This window comes from Vigna unguiculata, chromosome 2 (assembly GCF_004118075.2).
Source record: "Vigna unguiculata cultivar IT97K-499-35 chromosome 2, ASM411807v1, whole genome shotgun sequence".
In the NCBI taxonomy this organism is placed as follows: Eukaryota; Viridiplantae; Streptophyta; class Magnoliopsida; order Fabales; family Fabaceae; genus Vigna; species Vigna unguiculata.
The window spans coordinates 18020503-18040990 of record NC_040280.1 but is presented as its reverse complement, the minus strand read 5'-3'; the positions used below and the strand labels follow the sequence as shown (position 1 = coordinate 18040990).

The following is a 20488-nucleotide window of genomic DNA, read 5'->3' as shown; positions in this document are numbered from 1 at the left end:
GTCCTGTTTTTGTGTGTTGAAGGTGATGGCATTAATGTTATTTGTTTTGTGCAATTAGTGAAGTGAGAGATGGTTGGAAGAGAAGTTGCCCATATAATTTATTGTAATTGATTGAAATGTTATATGTTTTGAAGGTGGCATTTATTCAAAAGTTGTAATATGCACCAAGTTGCAAGTGGTAGTAATTAGTAGTTCACTTAATTAGCACCAAAACACACTATTTATCTTTATTGTTGTTCACATGTCACGCTAATGGGCGCCTATTATTATCTTTTAATGTTTATTTTTAATAAGATTGCTTCCATTTATTTGTATGTTAGATAAGTTATGAATTATATGATTAAATATATCATGTTAGCCTTAGTTTTGCGTTTGAGATTGAATATGAAAATTATTTACTGTCTCCAAGTTTTTTTTCGAAGAAATTGTATTTTCCAAGATATAATTTAAAAGGAGACGATACTAATAATTTAAATGTATTCAATCTTGAATTGTCCAATTAGACAGTTTAAGAAGATTAATCACTTTTTTAGTATCTTAAAATTCATTAATATTTGTTAAGTGTGTTTGTATTAATCTTCTGGTGTATATTTGATTGTGGTTGATAATCACTTTCATTTTATATATCTTGAAGACCAATGCGAAATGCTGACAAAATTTCATGAAATTTAAGATATGTTGTTTAAAATTAATATGTACTAGTAAAGTAAAAAAATGGATCTTCTTGAATGGGATAGGGTCACACCTTGAGTACAAAAGCGAGGTGATCATTCATTTAAGATTACAGAAATTGTTCACGCAATTTAGTATATATACGCATGGATTGAGCATGGATTAATTTACCACGCATCAGTGCTGAGTACGAGGAAGGAGTACAAGAATTCATAGCATTTGCGCAACGTAATGAAGGTATAAGTGAAGTTTAGATTTGTGTCAACTGTTTGAATGGGAGAAAATTGAATGCAATTGAAGTTAGAGAACATCTTATTTGTGATGATTTACTTGAAGTTATACAATATGGACATGGCACAATGAATTAATAGAAATTGACATCCCATTATGCCTTAGAGCTTCTGTTACGGACAGAAAAACTGAATATTACCCTTATTTAATTATGGATGATGTAAGTCTTTCAACCTTTATTTATATTTAATTGATTTATCTACTTATATCAAATAAATGTTGTGTTTAGGTATATATGTATGGTGTCATTGAGAATATGGGATTGAATTATGTATATGGATTCATAGACCCCTAACTCATTCATGAAGATGATAAGTTTGATGACATCCAATCATATGTCACCAAATATTTTGAATGGGGGAAAAATATATTTTGTCCCTTATATTGTTGCGTAAGTGTACTTTGTTAACTTGTGAATATAATCTGTCATTTTAAGGTATAACAATGAATTTATTTTCAATGTCAGGCATCATTGGCAACTACTTGTGATTTCCTTGAAGGATAACATTGTTGTGTGATTTTTGTAACATCCCGTCTGGATATTACAAATTTTAAATAATAAAATAAAACATAATAATAATACCTCATTTAATTAAGTTCATTTCCCAAAAACGCGAGAAATTTAAAACCTTTATTACATCGTAATATAACTTAACTTCATAAATTATAAAATTCCAAATAAAAAACCAAGTTCAATAATCCAAATGATTACAAAATTCTTAGAATTCATAAAATCATAAAACTCTGATGAATAATTCCCCAAGCTAGCTCACGCTTCGGCTCTATGTCTCACCAGATCCATCTACAACATCATCTGCTCATGTGTAATGCACTACACGATCATCACCAAACACAAGCAGATAGGGTGAGCTAACAGTATAAACACATATATAATTCTAATATATTAACATAATTACATCAAAGGAACATTATCCTTTGATTCCATATCACATGGACACTACTATGTCATCCATGATCTACGTTTCTAGATAATTACCTCAAGATGTCTTGCTGCCACACCTACAAGCCACAACTTGTAGAACACGTACGGAAAACCTGCCACAGACCATACTTTGTAACGTCAGGTGGAGTTCCCAATACGAACATAGTTCGTAACGTCCCAAGACTACCAAACTCGTCAACTTAATATTGAGGAGGGTAATCTATCTGGACCCATCCATACGAGCCACAACTCGCACACTCACACCGGCAACACTCGCCAACCTGAGCCACAACTCAAGAGTTCCTTGTGTTCATTCGCCATCTCGAGCCACAACTCAAGGGATACATTCTAACCCACAACTAAAGGAACATTCAACAAGCCGACATTTAAGGTATCACCAAAGCATTATAGATCACACACATCCAAAGCAAACAAAGCTTCTGCCTCTGCATCATCGCCTGACGCTACTCTAGAGCCGCCAGGCGAAATTCGCTTCCAGACCGCTTGGCGGGGGACACATGTCACTAGGTGTCAAGTGCCTCTGATGCCATTATCTTACAAGTATCGCTTGTATCGCCTGGCAGGATGACCCTCACCGCCAGGTGCCACGTGATCCACTGCTTCACTATTTTGGTAACTTTTCGCTCTGCGGGTCAATTATCATCGCTAGACACTACACCAGTACTTGGGTAGTACTGGTTTTTCACGCTTCAACGGATCAGTTTTCCAACTCATATACTCATCGCATCACGTTACTCAATCTCTAAGGAAATACCACACATCTTTACCGTTGGAAGTTCCTTTCCCACACTTCTTAAATCACAAAAACATAAATATGGTGCCAAACTTCCAAAAAACTCAAAATTCAACCATAACCATGTCAATGTCAAATCAATGCACAATCATTCAACCAATTCATATTTCGTGATAATTCTTCCTCATTTAAGAATATAATATCACGCACCACAACCAACATATTATTTAAAACAATACATAATTAAAATAATAAACAAATGACATACATAAGACTCGAACCCAAGTTTGATATTTTGATCCATATATTTATAATTGTTTGATTCTTTTTCTTCATTAATTATTTATAATTTTGCTCAAATATTGTAGTGCAATAGACAAACTAACTCATATGAGTGTGGTTATTATGTAATGCAATGATTGACAACTATTATTCGTGCTCATATTACAAGTAGTTGGGAAACAGTGATATTTGCATTGAATCCAATACTTATCTATAAAACTCTGTCTTTTAATATACTAATTGAATTTATTATCTTATGTGCAAAAATTCAACATTCATTCACTAACCCTAGCTAAGTCCTTTAAGTATTTACAAATTGCTTTGGCAAAATACATTGTTCAAATGTACAATAGTATTTAGAGCATTTATTTGTTTTAAGGATAATTCTAGCTTATTCTTGGTTATTACATACATTGTATTGTTTATGGTTTAGAACATTAATTTGTTGTAAGGATAGGTAGTTATTGTAATGATGGTATCATGTATATAGAACAATAGTGTTCCAGGTTATTCATGGTTATTAAATACATTGCTCTGTTACTGGGTTGGTTTTTTGGCTATTTATAAGTTCAATATATAGTATGGAATAAAAACAAATAACATATTTTTTAAAAAAATACCGCTTTTTGCCTTAGTTGTTGCCAAAACTGAAGCCTAAAAAGATGTATACAACCTCGGTTCCTTCGTTACTTAAAGCATAATGCCTTTTCATAATTTAAATTATATTTAATTTTTAAGTACATTTGGCCTCGGCTTGTCTAGAGTCGAAGTCTAATATACATTTATTGCTTTGATTTGGGAGCTACCAGATGCAAAAAAGGATTGAATGGAATTCTAATAAAAAAAGACATATAGCTTCGATTATGTGGACAACTAAAGCAGAATTTGACCCTTTCTACTTCAATTGTTGAATGCACCCGAGGCAAAAATTAATTAAATCAAAGTGAAATTTGAAAGCAAAAAGGGCATTCTGCATTGTTTCTTTTACAACCAAAGCAGAATGTGAATTGTTTTGCTTCAATTTTGAGCCTAGGCCAAAAGTGACCCATTTTTACCTTATCTAAATATGCGTCGATTTTAGAACCGAAGCAGAAAATAAAAAATAACAGCAGCTAAAACCCTTTGTATAAAAACCTTTTTAAATTTGGGCAAAAGCTATATGTGTAAACATTTGAGATATACACATTGGTACATAAACCTTTTTAAATTTGGGCAAGCAAAAGCTATATGTGTAAACATTTGAGATATACAATTGCACCGTATTTTATTGGATTGCGTATGATTTAGTTGTGTTGAATATTATTACATATTCAAATTTTCATATATTTGAGATACCAGCAGATACATAAGTCTCCAAGTTTGAAATTCATAAGTTGAATGTAGGTAGACCAATTTAGTGAATGAATGAGCTTCATTTTATGGCTTGAATAATTGACTCTAAGGCTACATTTTCACATCTTAACTTACTAAACATAATTTCTTTTTAAATGATATTATAAATAATTTTAAGCAATAAGTTCGTGATCTTATTGTGATCGAAGCTCAATAATTTGATGATATTTAATGATCTCGTTTGTTGAATGTTGCACCTCTAATTGAAATTTGTTAATTAAGTATTTTTAAGTCAATTATGTAATTATTTTTTTTTAATGTTGCACTTCTAATTGAAGTTTGATAATTAAGTATATTTAAGTTAATTATGAAATTAAATATTTCTTTTATTTAATTTCAGTGGTTAACCACTAACATTTGATAACATAAAATAAGAAGAAATAGAGTCACTCCATCTTATAAATTGTTTTGCAAAAAACATCATTGAATACTCTCAATCTTCATACAATTGTGATAGAAGTATAGAAGAAAACATTGAAATGAGAAGACAACTACTAAAATACTGTCCTCGTTGTTTTCTACACTGATAGAGCAGAAAATGTCAACTAAGAGAGATTTGAAGCATAGGCCTCTGAATGTGTGTAGAAATATCAACTTATGAAAATTTTCAGTTTTAATAATTTATCATTAACTAATAGTATTAATAATTTTACACAAGGGGTTTATGAAATGAATGGAAATTTTAGTTTAGAAATGGCTTTGGTTATTGAAAATTCCAAGTTTAAATTTTATTTATCAAGACATTTCATAGTCTTGAAAAGAACACTAACCTCTAGTCATTTTATGGTTATCAGAACTTTTTAATGTGTATGTACAGTTTCAGATTCTCACCCTCTAAAATTTTGATGATATAGTAGTTTGTAAAAAGAAAAAAAAAATTAATAATTCAAAACACACAAGTTGTAGAGTCATAAAAATGTGGAAATATAGTGTCAAACGTGACACCGAAAACTTCCACACAGCTGCTCTGATAGCGATTTAAAAAATCATTGATCATATTTTTATATTAATAACCGCAAAAATTGTGGATAACGGTCGATGTCCTCTTCTAATAAGTGCCACAAATAATATTTTCGTTGTTATAAAATAAAAATATCACCTAAGTCTCTTATATTTTTCTCCATGTTTATTTATAAATACCAATATTATAGTCATTCTAGTATAATTAAGATTTGACGCTAATAAAAATACAACTGCCACTTCGTGAAATTAAGTTTCAATTTTATATTCATCATTATCATCTTGAAAATCATTTATAATATTTCCGTAACTCTCTTTGTATAGTCTTATAAGAGTCAATCGAGTTAGATCTTTTCAAGGATTTGAATCTCTTTGATATTGATACGGTTCTAACTTTTATATCTATTCTTATTTAAACATAGATGTTTGTCTGAAATATTTGTCAAAAAAAAAAATCAATACAAGAAATCTACAATTCTAAATTATTTTTCTCTCATTATTTTAGTTAATTATTGAGATAAATAGACTATAATATTATTAATAAATCTCTTGAATGACTATAATATTATTAGTAAATCTTTTGAAGATTCAGTACTAACAAAACAACTCATAAAAAATTATATCATTTTTGATCCAAAATTTTAAAATAATAAATTTGTAATATTTTTTTATGTATGGTTCAATTTCAAAACAATCCAGCAAATCTAATCCAAAATTTTAAAATTATTTATAATTTTATATATATACTGTTGAATTACAAAACAATCCAACAATCGAATGCATCATTATTTTAATTTATGTATTCGTGCATGTATAGATCATTATTTTAATTTTTGTATTCGTACATGTATAAATATGATATTCATTATAGCGTGGAATTGGTGTGATGTCAGCGTAAGTAGCTGGATACAGGTGTAAGAGATGTTTACATTAGCACATGAAAATGAATAAGAAATAGTGTAAAGATGTTCACATTTAAAATGATGTTTTCAATTTCTATTACAATTATTTGTTTATCTTTTGTGTAAGCGTGTGAAAGAAGTTAATGGTTAGCAGTATCCCCATTTATCACAGTAATAAGAGCCCCAGCCAACCAGGGTAGTAGTTAAGACACACGGAAACACTGTTTTCAACTACGTACAAAAATTACACGACTTAATGTCTTGTTCTTTATTAATTTTATTATTAATAAATATTCAATAAGATTTTTAACTTTTAAAGTTACAATTCTTTCCATGAAAATAGGTTCACCTGAAGTTAGGAAGGCCTTGGTGTGTGCCTTTGGATAAGTTGATCCCTAGTACTTATGTGCCTCTAGATCGGTTGATCTGTCATACTTATCAATATTAAAGGTTGACGTACATAACCTCGTTCAACAAAAATTTAGGGATGGATTAGAAGGATAATTTCTAATTCTAATCATAAACTTTTTATTCTCTTGTAGATAAACTTTTGATTTTCTTGTAGGAATGGTCTCTCAACTTGGTTTAATCGATGTGTTGTGGTCAATGTCATGAGTAGTCGAGGTTTTTTGACAACATTTTGTAGCTCGCTCCAAACATTGTCTAGCTGATGTTTGTGCGTGAAATTCAGTAACTCATTCCTTTCGCTTTGCTGATAGAGGAAAGACTGTGGTTGCTCGATCGTACGAGACTACACCACTCGTTCAAAGTGTTGAGAATGCTCATTTTCCTCAACATTGAATAGAATGATCTCTATCGAGCTTATTAAGTCTTTTATTTAGAGTGTGAAGCTCTTCATGGTGTTGTGTTCATAGAAGTTCCATGTAGTGCTCCAAGTCTTTATCATATTTTTATGAATACTAGTTATCGCCAATTGGAGGTTCTCCTCATTGTTTTGGAGGAGCGACTCCATGTGATTCTTGATATTATTGACGATGTTAAGATTCATCTTTTGACTTCAACTAAGAACCCTATCAAACGTGGCTGGGAAAAGTGGACACCAAATCTTCTTATCCAATTTGGAGGAAGTAGTTCCAAGTAGAGTATAAGACTCTTAAGAGTCGAGTTGTTGCTTCATAGTGAGAGAGCTCCGAGTTTTGAAGAGAAACAAAAGGTAGATCCATCTGCAAAAGATTTTTCAAAGCTTAAGTCAATAAAAACTTTAAAGAAACTATAAAATATATTAGTATCCTAATGAATGAGAGAATTTAGTAAGTGGTCTTTGTGGTGATATTATGTATTCATAGGCTTCTTGATCCATGGATAAAGGCATATAATAGACTTAGTTGCCTTACAAAAATTCTATTTCCAAAATTTGATAATCAATTAATATTTCAAATTATTATTTATAAAGATCTTAGAGATATTTCCTAATATCTTAAAAGGTAGTATACATGTTTTGGTAAACCTAATAGTCTCAAATATCTTACGAGTCAAGGCTAAGGGTAATTTAAATACACATTTCTGCTCCAACCCTTCGAGACATCTTTTAAGCATATAACTATGACAAAACTTCGAGCTCCAAAGTAAATGATATCTTGAATGTGATGATTGACCCTAACAATATTATCTTAGTGGACTTGTGTCAAAACATTGACAATGTTTATGAGAATGAAATCGAGGCTCGATAGACAAGTTTTCATTACCTTAGCATTTAACTAAAGGAATTATAAAGTGGTTCAAAAGATGAATCCTCATTTCCTTTAGACCTCAATAGCAAGACTTTTTTCAATACACTAAATAGTTCTACATTTCTTAACATTCGAAGCCAAAAGCAATTTAAGTACACCTTCTTTCTCCAACCTTTGGAGGCACCTTAAATTTTCAAAATCATGACATAACATCAAATTTGAAAGCGGATAATAACTCGAATACGATGATTGACTCTAACATGTTTTATCTACATACTTGTGGTCAAAACAATAACTACAATTTATAACATTAATTACATGAATTTAATTAGAGCTATACTCTAAAGACTTATTAAATTTAAAAGAACATTATTATTTTTACATCTTTTAAATTCAGGGATTTGATTAAATATTTTATTAATAAAAAGATAAAATTAAAATAAATAAATAAAAAGTGAAATAATGGAGCCTTTAAATTCCATCTGTCTCTCTTCTCGGTATGAATTAGATACTAATTTTGAAGTGATAAATTATTAATTGAGAAAGTATGAAATAATGGTTAAAGTAACCAAATTACATAATTAGTTTTTTTTAGTATGGAAAATTCATTTATTTAATTTTATGGCGTAAAGAATACAAACAAACATAAGAATTTCTTCATCACTCACAAGAATATATTCCTTCCAAGAAGAGATATGATTGATACAATTTTTCTATGGCTCAAACAATAAACCAACATTCAATGAAATACATGAGAAATTGTTTAGATGCTTAAGAAAAATGTTAAGACATAGACAATATAACAACATATCAATTTGATGATGCTAAATAAAATTTCAAGTTTATTTAATCACACCTACTCTATTCTAACTGTGCATCGGGATAAATATATCTTCATAATTGAAGTAAGGTAAGCCTACAAATGATCATACATATATTACAAAGTGAAAAATGATTAGATAAAGATTAGACTTTATAAAATACTTATCGTACTTATAAGTTTCTTTTAAGTAAGTTTTAATTAAAATTTATAAGATTAATGTTTTAAACTTAATTTTAGGGATTTTGTGTTCTTTTAGTTCTATTAAACTAATAGGTTTACATCAAGTTAAAAATTTCGCATAGGTGAAAATTGAAATTGCTCGAGGAAGGCAAATGATACGAAGTTTTTTTTACTTGAAACAATCACTTGATCAATTATTGGAGGCATTTAAGCGAGAGACAAAGAACTACCGACGAATTTTATCAATAAATTTTATAATTTAAACATAAAATTTTGTCGGTAAAATCTTTAATAAATTAAAAGTTGTATTACCAACGATGTATCCATTGGTAAACTATCTGACGGTTCGTTACGTGGTAAATTATAACTCCAATTTTCAACAAATTTTTCATCAATAAATATGTCAATAAGTTGAACGACAAATATTTTATCCAATTTCATGGGATTTTTTATACATTAAGGGAATATGAGTAAGAAGAAGAAGAGAAGACAAAGAGGATGAAGAGAAAGAGAAAATGGAGGAGGAGGAGGAGACCAGAGTCGATGGCGAAAGTCGAGGTGCGACGACAATGGTGACGATAGCTCGGTGGTGATGCAAAAGTGCGACGATAACACAGAGGTGCGATAACGGTGGCTATTGGAGTATATGAGACAAAGGAGGAAGATGAAGAGCAAAAGAAAAATGAAGAAGAGGAGGGGGAGGAGGAGAGAAGGATAAGGTTGAGCTGGAGGTGACATCAGTTACGATGATGACAACGATGGAGGCGCTACAAGGAGAGGACAGAAGAAGAAGAAGAAGAAAAACAAAAGGAAAAAGAAGAGAAAGAGGAGGAGGAGGAAGAAGACGATCCAATCACAATTTTTTACCAACAAATTTTATCAAGGTGATTACCGATAAAAATTTATCAACGAATACTTATCGACGAACTTGTAATATTTGATAATTATTGATCAATCACAAAATTCGTTGATAAAATTTATGAACGACCACTTTACCAAAAAAAAATTACTCATTGGATAAAATCGAATTACTAACCAACTTTTGTTATTATTGAGTGATTGTGCTCGTCGATAATACAAAATAATTTTGGATAACTAAAGGATATTTATAAAAGTAAAAACAACTTAATATCAAATAATATTTATATAGTTGTATAAATCAAAAGTTACAGACAAAATAATTATTAGTAATGAATTTGATTATGGTAAAATCTGTCTAAAATTTAAAAAATAGAACTCAACCTAATTTAAGAATCGAAGTGAAGCAATGTAAAAAGAAAGTAATTTTCTTAGTCTTTTATTGTACCTGTGTACTAAATCTTTAGAAAAGGTAATATCCATGTCACAATTTGACTCTACCTTAGGTAATACCTGGAAAAGAAATAATTGTGAACTCCATTTAACATTTTGCAATTGTTAGCATTAAAAAGAGAGATGATTATATGTTAATGGTAGAAATGAAATGTGATTATATATTTTGATTGAAGGATGTGTATTTATGCAATTCCTATTCGTGTCCTGTGGCTATGGGTGAAGTAGGGAGGAAGGCAAAAAGCAAAGCCCTTAACATGTGGGTCCCTCCATCATTAAAATAAAAGTAATTTCATCATCACTGTGTGGCCATAAAGAGCTATACGACACACATGGACGCAGTACACTGTTGAACCAATCACACGCCGACAACGCATCCTCCATAAACTACTTCTCCTTTCCCAAACCAGAAACCAAAAACCACTTGTCACCAAACCCCAGCTTCAGATATTTTTTCACCACTTCCATATTGGTTCTCACCTTTTATGGTTACCATAACATTGCACACTTCCGCTCACTGTGCTTTCCCATGACACCACTCTATTCCTGTCCAGAAGAAGAAACATCCATGAACTAACATTCCCACCCTCGCTTCACCATTTTTGCCACCCTTTTACCCTTCCTTCTTCCGTTTTTCCTTCCTTTTTCCTTCTTTGGCAACTCGGTTTTCCTCCTTCCAAAAATTTACTAATTCCTTTATGTACACATTTTTATATAACTCACGCATAATCATTTAAACAAAATCAACATAATAACAACAACAACAACAACAACTAAGATGGGAAGGGGTAGGGTACAGCTCAAGCGGATAGAGAACAAGATCAATCGCCAGGTAACTTTCTCCAAAAGGAGAGGTGGCTTGCTCAAGAAAGCTCATGAGATCTCTGTTCTCTGTGATGCTGAGGTTGCTTTGATTGTCTTCTCTCACAAAGGAAAGCTCTTTGAGTATGCCACTGATTCATGGTAATGCAATATGCCCTATATTATATCATAATAAATATCTATACTATATCTATGCATATAGATCTATATCATAATTCAGCTCATGTAAACATATATACGTAGCATATTTTTCCATTTCAGTCTCGACTTATTTTGACGGACTATTTTATTCTTAATTTTCTTGCCTTTTTTGCGATAAGGGCTTTTTTGGTTTGGGGTTCAAAGCTTGAAGGGAAACTTCATTCCTCTTCTTTATTTTGTTAATACTTGTTTTTGTTCCTATCAAGGCCTCGTTTATGGTTTATATTGATTGTGCAGAGACAGATACAAAACCAGTTGATCCCTTTTTTTCGAAAAGGAGGTGTTGTTGTGCAGATAGTTTGCTCAAATTGAACCAGCAAAAATATACAGTTACACTTCTCTATGAGTTTGTTTGCAATTTTTGGGGTTAACACGCGTCAATGGTTTAGTAGTGCTATAATTAAGTACATATATATATATATATATATATATATATATATATATATATATATATATATATATATACTCTTTCAAGTGTATATGTTTCTCTCATCAGAAAGAAGAAAATACATTACCCCGAATGCGAGATTCTGTCTGTCCTAGCTAGAAAATCATAGAGTACGACCGTAACCGGTATAAGAGCCCTAATTTTTTTTTTCTATTGGTGAAATTCAAGATGGGGTGAATCTCTTGCAGACTGTGGTGAGGAGGTTGTGACAGTCCTTGCTTCATATTTGTCTTCTTGTTTTCTATCTTAAGTCCTTTCAGTTCAGCACCTCAAGCAAGATTTGCTAGACCTTCTTTTGGTTTAGAGTTCTGTACCTTTTCTTCTTCTTCTTTTGAATTATCAAAACTCAAAAGCATCACGATTTGACATTCTTACTTTTCGTTGATGGGTGCAGCCTCCCAGATAAATCATTTTTACAGTAAAGCTGAGGAAATTCGTTAAGTTCATAGATTTTGATGAACTTGTTTTAAAGATTGTCAAATAGCGCTATTAACACACTGGAACTTTTAATTTGAACTGGATGAAATATCTTCACAGTAACTAGAGTCATATCATACAGCATATATTTATAAACATCTATTTCATCACATTATTCTGCAACACAGATATATTTTGTTATTTAAACGCAGTAATTGTACTGCAAATACAGTATAAATGGATATCATTAATAATATTGATTGATAACTCTTATGATTGAACAGCATGGAGAAGATACTGGAACGCCATGAAAGGTATGCCTATGCAGAGAGGCAGCTAGTGGCAAATGATTCTGAGACACAGGTTTGTCTTGAAATATACACACTCCTGAGTGTAGCCATGTGTAAATTCTCATTGCATCATTATTTTGCATTAAAGTTCTGCAGTGACAATTGATTCTTGTGTATACAACAGGCACACAGTTTGGTCTAAGCTACATAGGAACTTAAAAAACTAAGTCATGAATATATGAATGTGTTGGAAACATGGAATGTTACAAAAGTGATGGAATCAAAACCAATATTTAAATAACACTACCGGACAAAACTACAAAACTAAGCACTAGATGTATATATGTACATTGTGCAGGGAAACTGGACCATTGAATATACTAGACTCAAGGCAAAGATTGACCTTTTGCAGAGAAACTACAGGTACACGAGGCCCTATATCTAATCTACATTCATGCCTTAATTTTCTGTCATAGTTTGATTTGATCATCCTCTCACACGTGTCTCTGTGTAATTGAGTTTACATTGAACCCTTTTACAGGCACTATATGGGAGAAGATTTGGCTTCGATGAGCCTCAAAGAGCTTCAGAGTTTGGAGCAGCAGTTAGATACTTCTCTCAAAAACATCCGCAATAGGAGGGTACGCGTAGAACACATACCTTATTATGTTAATTTGCTTTCATATTTCATGTTATGTGTGTAACTTTGGCACTGATCTGTGTTATGTTTGAATAGAACGATCTCATGTACGAGTCTATTTCTGAGCTTCAGAAAAAGGTGTGGCTTTAACTTCAAGTTTCTCTTGGCTTTATTTTTAGCTTTCTGTCCCTAAAGTGAAAGATAATTATAGTATTGGTGGAAGCAAATATAAAATGGTTGTGTGTCTCTCTGTCTAAAAGAAACTGATATGGAGATTTGTGTCTCCTGATTCTCTATGTGTGACAGGAGAAAAGGATACAAGAGCAGAATAGCATCCTTGCAAAGAAGGTGACCAAGATTTGCCTTTACAACTTTCCTTTTTCTCCAACTTAGCTAATCTTCATTTTGCCACAATAATCAATGCTTAATTTAACCCAGTTTGGTGCTTATTGACACTATTATAAGAGTGTTGCATAGTGTTACTTTGATTGTTCTATTACTTTTGTTCACATATGTTCTCTCTTTTGCTTGTTAATTCTTAACCTAATGTGGACATAACAGATAAGAACTTTAAATGCTGAATAGTGAAATTATTTGTATTCCTTGACATAAAATTCTCCCACAATTATATTCATTTGTGAGTAGATTATATGAAGGTCCAATGAGTTACTCAAGAAAATGCTATCTTCCTTTTGGTCTCACAAATTCATCACATACCTTTCTTACAAATTATTTTTTTTCTGCCTGATTTAGCCCTAGCTTTATATCCATGTTTCCAATCATATTGATTAAATATTTCATTCATCACCACAAAACCATTGTTTCATGTCTCATTCATGTTTTAAAAATTAAAAGAACTAACTGAATTTGGATCCAAATTCTCTATAATGTTTCCATACTGTATACATTTTATTTCTGAAGAAAGTTTCAATTTTAGAATCATATTTATTGTTTGTATAAACTCACATAGGTTACAATTGGCAGTGAAACTAATACAAGCTTATTATTGTCTTAAAAGTTTGAAATTTATAGTAGTAATTTGTAACTGACAGAAAGTGATCATTCTTATAATTATGGAATGAGAACTCTATGAATGAAGTTTTAGCCATATTCTAATGTAGATTATAATATTGCTTTTTTGTTACCTATATATATATATATTAATATATATATATATATATATATATATATATATATATATATATATATATATATATATATATATATATATATATGTGTGTGTGTGTGTGTGTGTGTCTTTCTTTTAACTATATCTGATATGAAATTAGATCAAGGAGAAAGAGCAAGCTGTAGCACAACATGCTGTACAATGGGAACAGCCAAACTACAGGGTTGACACATCTTTCTTACCACAGCAACAACCTCTTCCTAGCTTGAACATAGGGTAGGGTAACCTTTCTATAACATGAAGTTCTAATTTCTCATCTTCATTTTCTTTAATTACCCTTTTAAATTTTATAGTTATAAAAACTTTATCTTTTAGTCTCACTTAAAAAAACCATCTATTTTACTGAGAAAGTAAAAAGAAAAATTGCAGTTGCATTTGTGCATATTCTTGTAGGAAAATTGCTTTAGGTGTTTGGAATTTTTCTTTTTGGTAGTGCAACACTCCCACCATGTGTAATGTTGTTTGTGCAGTGGCAATAATTTCAATGAAGATGCTGCACCAGAACTAGGAAGGAATGGTCTTGACCTGACCCTGGAACCACTGTATTCTTGCCACCTTGGCTGCTTCTGAAAACTTGTTTCCTCTCTGAGGTGGATAACACTATATAATTGTTGGCATATATGAACAACCATAAGTAGTAGTATGTTTTAATGCTTTATATGTTTATTTGGGTCTATGCTTTTGCCCTACTTTGAAGACATTAGTTTGAGATACTTTTGTTGTAAACATATTGAATTTGAAGCCTAATAGTGTATTCATGGAAGGTTAATTTATACTGTTTTCCTTACTTTGAAGATCACCTTAATTTGGAAGGTTTATGATAGTTTTTAGGGTTTCTTTTTATTTTGGAGTTGTATATTTTATATCTTTTGTTGAGTCTATGATTTTAAGATTATACCATTAATTGTGTTGGGTAGGAATAAAGAAATGCGAGAGATATAGAAATAGGAAATAAGTATTTAAAGTGAATGAAGATGGTTGACAAACAAGTGAAAATTGTTTAGTTTAAAATTAACAAGTCATGAATAATATTGATTAATGCTGATCTTATATATGCACTTCTAAAAATCTGTCATTTTTATTATTTTTATTCACTTATGTTAAAAATTAAAATCCATAATATATCCTTACAATTTCTTTCTTCCTTCTTCTACTTCTTCTTTTACCAAATACACTCTATTTATTTATCTCTTTTCTATTTCCGCTCCTTTTTCATTTTATTTCAACAAATCATATTTAGTATTGATTTCCTAAGGTATAATTCTGATAATAGAAACTGAAAAAAAATGCTTTAAATAATTTGAAATTCTTTTGTTCTAACTTGAATTTGGATATAAATTGTATTTTCGGATGTGGTGAACTTTCTCATAAAACACCATCCGGGTAAATTTACATACAACCTTCTCAAAATAGATCCATTTTTATCTGTATTTTGATATTTTAACTCTTTATTTCTTTTAACTTTTTCATTTTTTAATATTTTCATTTGAATTTATTAGTTTTTAAAATGAAATTGTCAATATTAAAAAAAACATTTGTCACAATTTGAAAGGTATATTTTAAATCTAAAATGTAATTTATAATTGTCAAACATATTCATTATAAACACTATGAAAAATTTCTAAATAATTAATTCTTTTGGTAGTCAAAACTTTAGTAGTTGATGTTAATAATCAATTTAAAAACTAATTCATGAATTAATTATAATTTTATATTTATAATGTAAACTATTTAAATTACTAATAATTATTAATTTATAAATGGGTATGTGTAGTAACTAATAATGTAGTAACTAATTATTGTTAGTAACTAAAATTAATCATTTTTCTTGTAGTAAAATATTAGTTATAAAATAACCTATTATTTCAAAAATATTTATTTCTTAACTTTTAACTATGTCGAAATAAACATTTATACTATTCAACACACAAGCTAAAAAAATCGGTAGTATAATACAAATTAAAAAGATGTATTTAAATACAAAATAACACTACTTTCCTAAACATATAACTTTAATTTAGTACATTTGCATTATCCTTTAATTCTTTGTCTCCTGTGTTCTCAGATTTAAGAAAATCTATAACTTTGACCTGATTTTTAATTTATATATGTTTTTGCTTTTTTTTTTTTAATCCAATTGAACTTTACATCTAGCTAACATATTTAAAATATAATTTAAATTAACTAAAATGTGTAAAAGAAAAAAAGCATTAAGCGTATAGAAAATTGAAGAGTGGACCTAAATTACTATTCTTAAACATGGGAACTAAAACAGCTGAAAAGAGAAACATCATACCACAATTTAGCCTTTTAATTTTTCTCTTATGACTTGTATAAAATAATTCAACTTTTTTTTAGTTTAGTTTATTGATTTATACTTTATTTTAAATTTATAAAATGAAAATATATATATTTATAAATGCAAAATGAATTCAATTGCAATCAAAGTTTGTTGCAGAAGGGTGGGCATGTGTTATAAAATTGGTAAGAGTACCGATCGATTAAACTATAAAATAGATAAGTCTAGATATTGTTTTTCAAGAGACTAACATGATTAAATCAAATTATGATTATTTACTAAATTTAGGATAAAATTTTTTTGTAATAGAAAATTATTAATTTTTGAATAAAATAATTCTAAAGTTCTAAAAAGAAATTTAAAACAATGGGATTGATTATATGAAAGACTTCACTGAGGTTGATGTTCATGATCCAATTCCATTTAAAAATATCAGAGAGCATACTTGTAACTCCTATACTCTAGCATTCACACCTTATATAACAAGTCCTAATGTCTTAGAGACAAGTTTAAACTTTAATAATAAAATCCCTAATGTCTTAACAATTTTTATTATAAGTTCGTATTAAGTTCAAAATTTTGATATTATGAATGCCTAATTGTTTCACATCTATGTTTAGCATGTGAAATCTATTAGTTGTTCTCTCTTAATCAGGTTTTCCAAACTATTTTTCAATCAGCAGGTACTACCAAATATGCAAACAATAATCACACACTTAAGAACAATAATAGAACATAAAAGGGATGGAAAATAAATATATTGAATAGTAAAAATCACAATGAGTTAAGATACATTACGTCCAACCCTCGTGAATTATGTTCAATGCCTAAAAAATAATGTTCAATGCTTGCAGCCTCTAGAATGAGCCTCTCTCATATCTCTCTTAGACTTAGTTTCCTATACTCCAAGGGTGGGTATTTCTAACTCTATCAAGTCTCCTATTATAGGCTCAGGGTAAGTTTGCTCGAATTCGACTATGCTTAGAATTTGTATTTGATTTTTGTAATTGAAGTAACCAAATTTGTTAACAACTTATTTTGTTGAGATGTTCTTCAATCTTTAGTGATTTCCACTTATCAACACAATATTTTCACAAATAAGAATAAAATATTTTTGTTTCCTAATTTTTCAAATAATAATCTTAATTATCTAAAAAGTAATAATAAAAGTACAAAAAAGATAAAAGTAATCAAAATAAGAACAATGATAATGGAAATTATCAAAATACTCCAAACTTAAACATTTCCTTGTCCTCATGAAAGCTAGAAATTATAGAATTCAAAAAAACTCAGGTCAACCTATCAGAATAACTCAAGAGTGAATGACTTTTCAATCTTAATTATACAACATAAGAGAATTACATTTGTAGCTCCAAACTTAAGATAGGATGGCATGATTTTCGTTTTATCACTTCAACCCATAACAGTATAAGAGATAACAACTAGACTATTGAATTTAAAATAGCTCACAAGAATTAGTGTTTCGCTCTACACACAAGTGTATGTAAGTGACCACTCACACTCAACATGCTATTAAACTACTTCATCAACTTTTTTTCCATCATCTAATTTACTCAATTCACACATTTGGTTAAATCAAAAGGTCTTTCACAAGTTGTAATGGGGCTTGGCTATAAGAAATATGGTTTTTTCAAGAATTTAAAACACCACTAAACTGAAGAGAACAACCAAATGGAAATAATTCAAAGGTATCCGGATATCCTTTACAAAACAATTCTCCCAAAAGTTTCCATATCCTTCTCATAACACAACTCCTTTTTAATCACATGTAATTTCTTCTTTCTCCCGTTATTTTTTATGGAGAAGAAGCTTGACACTATCCAACAACCACACTTTTGTAATCTCTTAGGTATATTATTGATACCCTAACCCAAACTTATTGAATCTCATACCCTAGTAAGGTGTTTATACCCTACCCAAACTAGTATTATATCCCTATTTTTCTCACATTTACATGTTCTCTTTGGCTAGGGTATGAGATAAGATATATTTTCTTTAAAAGGATAAGGGTAAAAGTAGGAAAAAATAAGGCTAAAAAAGGTTTATAAATGGATTAAGATATCAAGGTTGACTATTTGACCAAGTAGCTTTAAACACAAACCAAAACAAATGCCTTTATCCTTTCTAATCATTTATGTGATTATATTAACAAAAATCAAACAAAAATTAATTCCATAGCAATAATTGCTCTCCTTACAGCTCTCTACACACACAACAGTCAATTTTTCAAAAATCTAGTTGTACTCTTACACTGAACATTGATCGACTTAATGTAACCACACCAAACTTTCTCACAATCTTAGTGTATGCCACAAGATATCTCAATTATATGCATAATTATGAGACAAGAAATCAATGCTCAAGAGTATTCTTAACACAACTGACTATCCACAAAAATATATATCTTCTTTTTTTCATCACAGAATAGAAAAAAAATTCAATGGGCGAGCTAAGGTCACCCAATGAGTAAAAAAAATGATAAAAATTCGTAGGGCACCCATACTAGCCTAACGAGTGAAAAATAATGACTTAAATTCCCTGGGCGAGAGTAGTAGCCCAACAAGTGATGCTAAAAATTAACAATTTTAAACAAAAACATAGAAAATAAAACTTATGGTAGAAAAATATTAGGTTGCCTCCCAGTAAGTGATTGTTTTTCCTCTTTTAGCTTGACGCTCGATTTTCATGAGTCATTAAGATAAATTTCAGTAGTGAGATGATGCACCTCACCCCTCATATAATGCTTAAGTCGTTGTCCATTAACGACCCAACTCTTTTCTGGATTTTTAGAAGCTGGATTCGTAAGCTCTACAACACTATGTGGCTTAACCTCTTTGACTATGAATGGCCCCAACCATCTGGACTTTGAATTTCTCAAAAATAATCTTAAGTCCTGAATTAAAAAGAAATACCTGCTAACCTGGATGAAATTTCCTCTTCAATAGCTTTTGATCATGATATTTCTTAATTTTTTCTTTGCAAACTTTGGAGTTCTTATAAACAAGCTGTCTCATCTTTTCTAACTCTAATATTTTCAATTTTCTCTTTTTAGCTGACATAGAAGGATAAAAACTAACAGCTTTAGTGCCCAATAAGCCTTATGCTCCATCTCAACTGGTAAATGACAAGCTTTTGCATAAACCAACTAAAAAGGAGACAACCCAATTGGGGTCTTCATCGCAATCTGGTATGTCCATAAAGCGTCATCTAACTTTACTAACCAATCCTTTTTAGAAGATGCTACTATTTTCTCCAGAATCTTCTTAATTCTTCGATTGGACATTTTAGCTTAACCATTGGTTTATGGATGATATGGTGAAACAACTTTATGTTGTACCTCATAATTACTTTCTCATTTACTAACTGAGAAAGATGATCAATTATAATATTCTCACTCCCTTTCTTATCTTTAATCTCCACATCGAGTTAACGCTTAAGCGGACCTTAATGTCGACAAAGAATGGTTACATAGATTGCACAACTTGATGTGAGAGACCCTTACCTGGTGTTGGGTTATATATTCTTTCATATATTTTGCACACTTGGACTATTCCCAACACCTGGAGTTTCTTGATTCAATGAGAAATGGGAAATGAAAAGTTGTTTTCAGGGATGAGTTAATATAATAGGGAGTTGAAGAAGCGGTTGAGTAGTGGAGTGAGTAGGAGTAAGTGGCATTTGGAACTTACAATTAGTTATGAGCTTAAGTTTTTTAAAAATTAAACTTTTCATTTGAAAAACCTCGAATTGCAACTTAGGTGCAAAAGGGCACTACTTAAGCGTAAACAACAACTAATTTAGTTATTCGCTCCATTTTACTATTCCATTGCTTTTATCAACACAACTTAGACTCAAACCTTTCCCAAAACATCTTAATATATATCAATGATAAAAACAAACTATCTAATGCATACTAATAAAAACTTTATGCATATTACTAATAACTTGGGATGCCTTCTA

General features: G+C 30.3%; 1 protein-coding gene across 1 annotated transcript; it reads left to right on the top strand.

The window, feature by feature from the left end:
* Positions 1 to 10682: 10682 nt before the first annotated feature.
* Positions 10683 to 14981, top strand: LOC114173205 (truncated transcription factor CAULIFLOWER A-like). The gene is made up of 8 exons (XM_028057463.1): positions 10683 to 11164; positions 12374 to 12452; positions 12738 to 12802; positions 12921 to 13020; positions 13116 to 13157; positions 13326 to 13367; positions 14309 to 14424; positions 14679 to 14981. The coding sequence occupies exons 1-8, from the start codon at positions 10980 to 10982 to the stop codon at positions 14776 to 14778; spliced, it is 729 nt and encodes a 242-aa protein (XP_027913264.1). The 5' UTR covers positions 10683 to 10979; the 3' UTR covers positions 14779 to 14981.
* The last annotated feature ends 5507 nt before the right edge of the window (positions 14982 to 20488 follow it).